This window comes from Vipera ursinii, assembly GCF_947247035.1.
Source record: "Vipera ursinii genome assembly, chromosome: 2".
NCBI lineage: Eukaryota > Metazoa > Chordata > Lepidosauria > Squamata > Viperidae > Vipera > Vipera ursinii.
In genome coordinates, this window is record NC_139513.1 from 78,973,694 (window position 1) to 78,982,877 (window position 9,184).

Below are 9,184 nucleotides of genomic sequence, written 5' to 3' on the forward strand. Positions count from 1 at the left end.
AATGGAAGAGGACAAAGCGAGAGAGGCTCGTTTGCAAAGATCCGGCGGATGGGCCCGGCCGGGCGTCCGGCTTCAAGGGTGAGCTCCTCGCCGCCGGCCGCCAGGACGCTTACGTGCGTCCGTACGTGTGTGTGTGCGCGCGCGCGCGCGCGCGCCTATCCTCCCCCCTCCCTTCCCTTCCCTCCTCTTCCCCCCTCCCCCTCCCCTGCGTGACATCAAAAGCCCTCCGCGGTATAAAGGCCGAGCGGAGGGTAGAGGGACTGAGGAGGGCCGAGGCGGCGAGCGAAGAGGCGCGGAGCTGAGCGGCGAAAAAGCGGTCGGGGGGCTGGTGTGGAGGCGCCCAGGGGCCCGCCCGTCCGCCCGCCCATGGCTTCCTAGCGCCAGGCACTCGCCATGAACGTGGTGGGGAGCTACCAGGGCCACCCGCACCCGCACCATCACCCGCACAGCGCTTTGCTGCACGAGCCCTTTCTCTTCGGGCCGCCGCCGCCGCCGCCGCCGCCCCCTGCGCGATGTTTCTCGGCGGCGGCCGCGGCGTCCGACCGGCCCTTCGCGCAGGGCTGGCTGTTGAGCGCAGCGTCGGCCGAGCTGTCTCCGCCGCCTCAGCCGCCGCCTCAGCCGCCGCCTCCGGAGCTGGTCTGCGCTGTGGCCGGGCTGACCTCCTCGGCTTCTCCCTCTTCGTCCTACGGCAGCAGCCCGTCGGAGCTGGGCGGGCGCCTGGCGGGGAGACGGCGGGCCGGCCCGGCGCCTGGAGCCCCGCGCAAGGAGAGGCGACGCACCGAGAGCCTGAACAGCGCCTTCGCCGAGCTGCGCGAGTGCATCCCCAACGTGCCGGCCGACACGAAGCTCTCCAAGATCAAGACGCTGCGCTTGGCTACCAGCTACATCGCTTACCTCATGGAGGTGCTCGCCAAGGACGGGCCGGCCGCCGAGGGCTTCAAGGCCGAGCTCAAGAAGGCCGAGCCCCGCGAGGCCAAGAGGAAGCGCGAGCAGCCGGTAAGAAGCCGGGGTTGTGGGCGGGAGGGGGAAGATGTTTGGGGCTCCCGCGGCGCCTTGGAGGGAAGGGCGTTTTCTAGGACCGGCAGGCGCAGACTTTGGCCGGCACTCTGCCTATGCCTAGAGGAGCTCGCGTCCTTCATGGTAGGTCAGCACGTGGATACCTCACCTCACACGTCAAAACAGCGCATGGACAAGTCGCGGTGGCATCCTCGCCGCAGCACTTGGGGTGTGTCCTCGGGTAGCGGGAACTTGACACGTGTGCAGGAGCACCTCTGCATTCATTCCTTGCTTTAAGGGGCCTCCTAAAATGCCAGATCTGATCCCCTGGGCTTGTTAGACAAAGCTAGAAAGTTTGCTTACTCTCTGAAAGAACTAAAATCTCAAGTAACACTTTGGCAGTGGAACGGCACTAGACATACATTGTTTTAAAACAACAACGTTAATATGGTTTTTTTTTTAAAAAAAAAGAATGGAATCCCTTTTGTTATTTCCCATGTGACACGTCTGAGATGGAAATCTACTTCCTGCCCATCTTCAGCTGGTTTGGCACCATCCACCTATAGATTTCCCCAAAGATGCTTTTTCCGAAAAATTACTGGACTTTCTTGTTTGTTTGTTTTTCCCCTCTTCTTCTTTCCTTTACAAATCTTTTGCTTTCAAAGAACTGAAGAAGCTTCTTGGACGAAAAATGAAACAATTTTCAAAGGAGAGAGAGAAAACCCACCAAGTCCAGTTGCCTTTTGGAAAAAGTACCTTTGGGACAAGCATGATCTGGATGATTGAGAATCTCCATAGACAGCCAGAGGTTTCTATTGCAATACTGGTGGCTGTGTCTGAATAGCACTGGTGCTTAGAGTTTGTTCACAAAGCATGTTAATATAAATTGTGATTTGCTTGTTTGAGATGCATTGTGTTTTGTAAACCAAGCTTTTATTTATTTAACAACCTAAGAATTTTGTAAAGATGCTTGGCACCCCATCATTCCTGTGCTGTAGTCTGAAAGTAAACACTATGAAATTTTAGTGGCCATCCAAATGATTTTGTGGTCAATTAATATGAATTTTGCAGATGAGCAACTGTAGAGTTGCTTTATTATCCAGTAATAAAGGATGTCAGATCCCTGGAGTTTTGGGAGAAGGGGCAGTCTGTGGCTTTAGAGGTGGTTGGTAGTATTGTTTGGTGGTATGAGAACCAGCTACATAAATAAGCTAGTTATTTAATTGTGAGTACACATATATCAGGTTAACACAAAAGGAGATTGGGTTTGTCCAAAAAGCCAAACATTAAAAATTGACACTAATCTTCACATTTACTACATTTATCAAATACAACTGCTAGGTCTTTATTTGTTTTAAGTGGATTGGGTCAACACCATACAACCCTATAAAACCAGAATGAAGCTCACTCTCTCACACATTTTTATCTTTGAAAGTTTTGAACATGCAATAGAAAACCCATGAACTAACTTCCAAGTGAATATACTTCAACATTCTAATGATCTTGGAATGCTTTATTTTTTTAACTCGGAGGCCAATCCTATGCCCCGTACTTACCTTTCATGAATCAAAAGAAAAGTTCATTTTCAATTGAGGAATGCTGTAGCTGGGAGATATTCACTGAGTGAAAAGTCTGTAAGTGGGAAAGGAAAGCCAACGAGATGGAAGGTCCATATATGAGGCTTAACCTAGTTCTTGAATTAATAATTTCCTACAGTACTTTGGATTATAAAATAGCTGGTGGATCTGGATTCCTGCAACATATTATCATATTAAGAAACTTGGGAATGCATTTTTTCACCATATTTACACCGCCTTTCGCTCTGATTAAGCTTGTTGTGTGAACAAGGCCACAGAGACTCTCTTCTCCAGTTTCCTTTGTCTATGAAGGAATATTTCTCCAACCAGCAATATTTCTGTGGGCATTCAACAGGCAAAGATGCTCTGTTTCACTCCTGGCAGGTTTTTGGTTTTGACTCTCAATCTGAAGACTTTGGTTTCCTTAAGATGCATACAAAAATTCCCCACCTCTTGATGGTTTCATCCAGCCAGTAATCTCCTTAGGCACTGAAGGGTCTGCAGCGCCAGTCCCTTCAAGGGCCAAGGCAGTTCTTCAGCCTCTGTTAAGCTACAGCTCCCACCTAGTGAAAGGGTGGCTCAAGAATGTAGGATTGTCAGGCCCTCTGGGTTAAACGTGAAGCAGTGGCAAGGAATATCTTCAAAGGAGAGACTGAAGTGATAGAAGCGATTCTGTAGTAGTGGATGAATGCACTACCGTGGACCTCATACTGCCAAATCAGCCCGGGCCATTAGTTTACTATTCAGTACTCACTACGTTGTACAAAACCTGAAAACTAGATGAGTGTATTGCGTGAACCCCACGTCTGGCCCCGGTCCAGCATCCGCTCGCTCTGCAGTAAAATCCGCTCGGTGGGATCAGCCGGGAAGCACTGGGCAGAGGATTAAGGGACCCAAACTTCTTTTTTCCCTGCCCTCTACAAGTTCTCCGCCTCGCCTTACTTCATTAGATTTCGGGCTGCCCAAAACGCGACTGCCCCGGTCCCTCCGGTCTTTTCCACCTGGCTGCCCTTCGGGAAAGAAGCAAGGAGGCGGCAGCGCTCGAAGCGCTCCGGGTTTCGCGGCGGTCCGGCTAGACTAGAGCGAGGGGATCGTGCGCAGCCTTGGCTGGAATTCCCGTTCACGAGTTCCCCTCGACCAGGAACCGGGTCTTCCAAAACTTCGGGAGCGGGACCAGGCTCCTTTTCTGCCCACACGGGCGGCAAAGACGCCGCCTCCTCCTCCTCCTTCCTCGCCATCTGCCGTGTGAAGAGGCCGGAGCTGGTCCAGCCTCGGCCTTTCCGCACGGAGCATCTGACATCCCCGCGCTCGAGCGACGCCAAAGCGGGAGCCGTAGCCGGCAACTCCTGAGCCGCCGAGTCCCTCTGCCCCAAGGCACTTTTGGGTGAGATGACCTCTGCAAGGGGGTTGAGAAGCGCCTGACCGCCGCCTGCCTGCGCGCCCGAAGCCGCCTGCCTTCTTTTGGGGAAGGCGGGCATCACTTTCCCCCTGCGAGGTGATTTCTTTGGGTACGAAGTCTATTCAAAATTACAGCCGTCGTCAACCTGTGGAGCTGGAGAGGGGACTACGGTGCCGACGTTTTAGAGCAGGGGTCTTCAAACTTGGCCCTTTTATGACTTGTGGACTTCAACTCCCAGAATTCCTCAGCCAGCAAAGCTGGCTGAGGAATTCTGGGAGTTGAAGTCCACAAGTCATAAAAGGGCCAAGTTTGAAGACCCCTGTAGAGAGACGGAGAAACGGGGACGGAAACGGAGGGGAATTATCGAAGAGAACGGGTTGAGGTCCCTGAGAAGCTGCAACAGAACGTCCCCTTTTCTGTTTCTCTCTTGGAAGCTCCAACTCCACACATTTTTTTTTTCTTCAGGGCAGTTTTTTTCCCTTCACCCCCAGGGCAGAAAACGGAGGGAGCTCGGGTTTACGATCCAGCACATTTGGCCAGTCAAAGCGTAACCTTTGCTGGCGATTGCCTGCCATCCTGTGATACAGAAACAGCCAGCGTGCAAATGCACCTGGGCCGGAAATACTAGGGATTATATGCGGCTTTGCGGTTAGTCCGAAAGCTCCCAGCGTACCCGCAACCCTTGTTCTCCAGAAGGGAGGCGGCGTTGCTGTATCTCTTGCTTGCTTGCGCGGAATTAAGTCGGGCTACGCTCGGCCTGAGTCCCCGCCGAATAAGATTGGTAAGAGAAGACTTAAAACTCCAAAGCTCCGGCTCCTTTGACAGCTGGCGAAAAGTTTTTTTTTCCCCTCCCGCGTTCTTTCTAAAGAAAGGACCTCACTTTTAGTGGGTGTGGGAAGGCGGATTGATGGATGGGTTCCGAAGTCGGAAAGCTGTCAGATTTAACATGGGGGGGGGATAAAATGTAATGCAATCCTTGAAGCTCTTTTGGCCAAACCTAGATTTTTGGATCTTAATAATCGTTTACCATTTTTTGTACTTCTTCTTGCATCTCCTTTTTTTGCGTGGTTTCTTCTATGCGGCCGAAACTCCCTGCCGAAGGACTCGTTTTAGTGCTTCAAAGGAGATTAAAGGTTTCAAAATTCGTCCAAAGTTCTCTGCATGGATTTTTTCTTTTTCGTTTTAAATGCTGCCCGGCTGGGTATGTTTTTCTGGAAAATCTCTCTCTCTCTCTCTCTCTCTCTCTCTCTCTCTCTCTCTCTCTCTCTCTCTCTCTCTCTCTCTCTCTCTCTCTCTCTCTCTCTCACACACACACACACACCACATTGCAATTTGCGACCAACACACATATGCTCACAAGAGTGGAGCCTTTCCAAGCAAAACAATAGTCGATGCTCTCTGCGGATTTGATTTGATTTCTTTTTTCCCCCTCCGTTAAACAAAACAGACCCTGGTCCCGTGTTTTGCTAAACTGTGTTCTGCCCAGTGTCTACAGCTGTCTATGTCTCTGCCTATGGAATGGTGAAAATGCAGCCATTGACACCCACCCACCCCCGACATGAAAGGCAACAGCGATCCAGCCTTTTCCTTTCACTGCAACTCGGCAGACTGAGGAGAATAAGATTCTAGTACAAGCATCAAGGTCGAAGATTTTGAAAGTCTATGTTGCCTGTTGTTGAGATTGTACTAATCAAAGTTCATACAATTATGCAGAGATCAGTCCTGATCGCTCTTTCACCATATCTGTTTGTGTGTATGTTATTTATATACGCTGCATACAATACTATAGTGTTTTACATACACACATACTGTCAGTTGTCCATTGCGGGACAATGGATTCCCAATTGAGGTATGCAATGGGTGAGAAGTATCTCCCCTCCCCCCCTTTTAGATGAACTATATTCAGTTTCAGATCTCTTGTATTACCTTTGGAAAAAAGATAACGGAGAAGAAACGACTGAAAAGGCACATTTCAAAATCCAGCAAATGAGTTGTTTAAAAATAAGCTTTTCTTTTTCTTAAAAAAAACTTAAACATATTCAACATTCTGCGTTTACATTTTCCAAGAGCCTGTATAAACTTTCTTATTTATTCAGTGCTGTTGCCCAAACTTTTACTGAAACCGCCTTGGCAATTAGAGGCTCATAACGAAGATAATTTAGTAGGGCCGGTTGCGTTTACCAAACACGGCCTTCGATATTTATAAAAAGGCAGTTAATAAAGGCAAGGAATTTATTGCCTTCCGCTTGATAATCTAATACTCCAAAAGGCCGGGAGAAGGCTGGGTTCTTATTAACAGCCTCTCGAGGGAAATTTGAAAACGGAGGCATCCGATAACCAAAATGCAATCAGGCACTGTCGCCTTGTCTTTGTGGGCTGCTAAGGTGCAACGGGCGAGGCTGCGGGGTTACTGTGTTCATACCGATTAAGGACGATTAGCCTCTGCGCGGAGTTAAGCCCGGCCTTAAATGCCGTCCATCGGCGCCTTTCGGTTGGGCTGGACCGAGACTGAGTAAGACGCGTCGCTTTTTCTTGTATTCCACCCCTGCGACTCCCACTTCTGATAATCATGACGAAGTTTTCTTGCAAAATAACTGTGTGGTGTTTTTTTCTCTCCCCCCCCCCCCGCCCCATCACTTTTCTGCAGCAGCCCGTGGGATATTCTCAAGCTTTAGGTCAAGGCGAAAAAAGGCTTAAGGGCAGGACTGGGTGGCCTCAGCAGGTCTGGGCGCTGGAACTGAATCAATGACCCTGTGGAGTTCCTGTTGCGACGAAGAAGAATCTTAATATCTGCGGTCGCGAACCGAAGCCGACGGGACGGCCCGGCGGGGCTCTTCGCATCTCGCCTTCTTCCTCGTTCCTGCCGGGCCAAAGAGCAGCCGTGCAGCAATTCCCTTCATTTGCTTTCGAAACGTCGGAGGGCCTGTGCAATGTCGGAGCCGCGGTGGAGAAGACTATAACCCTACAAGAGGAGGAGGGGAGGCCGAAAACTAGCCTGCAACGCCTTGGCTGGACTTGGATCCGAACCCGTTCATACACACGTGCTTCACTGTCCGTGCAACTCTCTACTTTCTGGGAACCTCGTTGGAAAGCCAAGCGTTTATGTCTCCCACTCCCACTCCGTTTTAAATTTGTCGGTACCAGGGTGCGTCGTCCTCCGCGTGTTAACTCTTTCGGGGGATCGAGGAGCGTCTGAATAGCGATTCGAGACGGCCCAAGCGCGAGAGCTGATCTCCCTCTTTCAAAACCAAAGCAAAGCAAAACAACAACAACAACAACAACAGAAAAAAACACCTCACAGCCCTAAAAGAGTGGATGGAGGCGGAGGAGTGACTTTCCAACCGACCTGCTTGGATTTCTTGGACGCCGCTGATTTCCGTGCTTGGAGAAGGCGAGGACTCTAACGAGCAACGGAAAAAGCCGTGTAGGCACCTATCCTCGGAAGGAAGGGAGAAAGGGGGGGAGGGGGGGCAACGCGGGACCGCCGTTCCTCGTCAAGCAACAGGGCTCTTCGCTTCTCCCTGGATTTCGCCAGCAGCGATCCAAACACCTCCCCCACCCTCTCCCCATTTCGTCGCCGCAGCAACCTCCTTCCCTCCCATCATCCCCAGCTGGCACTGGCCGCGCCGCCCGCGCACGATGAGGATCGGCCCTTTTCGCTTCGGCGGGCCCAGGTAGGGGAAGACTCTGGGCAGCCGCGCCCGTTCCCGGCTCGGTGCGGGAGGTTCTCGTCAGAGGCTCTCGGTTCCGAAGCTGATCCGGCTAAAACCGGCGCCGTCGTCGTCGTCGTCGATCTGAGATTTGGATCTGGGCGCGGTGGCGGGAAGAGCTCGGAGGTTCCCGCTTTTCTGAAGGAGGCGGGAAACGCGCCCGGTCGGCCACAGTTAAGCACTTTCTAACCACCCATGGATTTCAGCGGAAGAGTTAAGCACATTTACTATAATCCTCCCGTTGAAATCCATGGGGCATAACCAGGCTTCCCTTTGGCTGGACTGTGCTTAGTGCTTTGAAAACATGTAAATAAACAATACACAAGTCCTCCTTTCTCCCTCCCCGTTTTTTCCGCCCTCCACTCTCATCCCCGTTGTTGTTGTTGTTGTTTTTATGTTGGATGTATTTAAACTACCTATGTGAGTGAATTTGATACATTGTCTGTACCGGGTTTTCTACCTCAAATCTGTATGACCACTTCCTAAGAGACAGGTTTGCCAAGTCAAGTATTTATGAGGATTTTAAAATATTATTATTAATAATAATAATAATAAAGAAAAGCTTTATGGAAAAAGAACAACACACCTCCTCGCCTCTCTCCCTTCTCTCATGACATGTTGTTGGAGTACAGAGAGGCAAGCCTCAGGTTCGGCCTGGCCTTAATTCCTGGGGCGTTTATTGGGGAACCAGGGAAATTCCAAGAAACCTTGGTTAGATTCAAGCAGCAGGGGAGGAAGCCGTAAGATGCCAAAGCCAAAGTAACTTAAAGAAATGGGTTTGCAAGATTTGCGCAGGTTGTCTGCCCAACTCCTTCTCTTCCTCCTCCTCAGTGACTGATGCACCTATTTTTACGCTACTATAAACTATCCAGCAACATGAGGCTGAGGTATTTCAAAGAAATAAATATGATGTCAATTATATTTACACAGATATATACAGTACATAACACAGATTTATTTGAAAGAAGTGTAATATTTAAAAAAATGCTTCATATTTATTGATTTTACTAAATGCCAGCTTGGTATCTTAAGCACATACAACAGTCCTATGGAGGAAAATGTTTATAGTTGCTTGATAGTTTGCAGACCTAGCGGTATTTTTTTTGAAAGCCCTAGGCAGCACCCCTCAGGCCCCCCCACCAGACAGACATCACACAGACCCTGATTCACAACCTCCGTAAATGTTAGCACATAAAGAGGCTTTTGAGTTGTTCTCTTGCAGTTTTAACACAACCAACATTAAGTTAAGCATGGTTTAGTCTAAGCTATTTGACACAGGTTGAAGCAAATGCTTAAATGTATCTCAATGAAATGAGAATTCAAAGTGATTTCAGTAGGAGAGATGTTTAGGATCTCTAGAGGAACCAATAGGTTAATACAGAGTTTGTCATGTTAGATTACCCTTATGTAACAATGGGCAACTAGGATCCCATTAACTTGCCTGGACTATTAAAAATGACGGGTGCTAATAGACTCCTGATTTATTGCCATCATAGACTGAC

At 49.7% G+C, this 9,184-nt stretch overlaps 1 protein-coding gene across 1 annotated transcript; it reads left to right on the forward strand.

Annotated features, from left to right (window-relative positions):
• Positions 1 to 393: 393 nt before the first annotated feature.
• HAND1 (heart and neural crest derivatives expressed 1) lies at positions 394 to 6,721 on the forward strand (the record flags this gene model as incomplete). Its single annotated transcript, XM_083351210.1, has 2 exons — positions 394 to 996; positions 6,620 to 6,721. The coding sequence occupies 2 exons, from the start codon at positions 394 to 396 to the stop codon at positions 6,719 to 6,721; spliced, it is 705 nt and encodes a 234-aa protein (XP_083207336.1).
• Between the last annotated feature and the right edge of the window lie 2,463 nt (positions 6,722 to 9,184).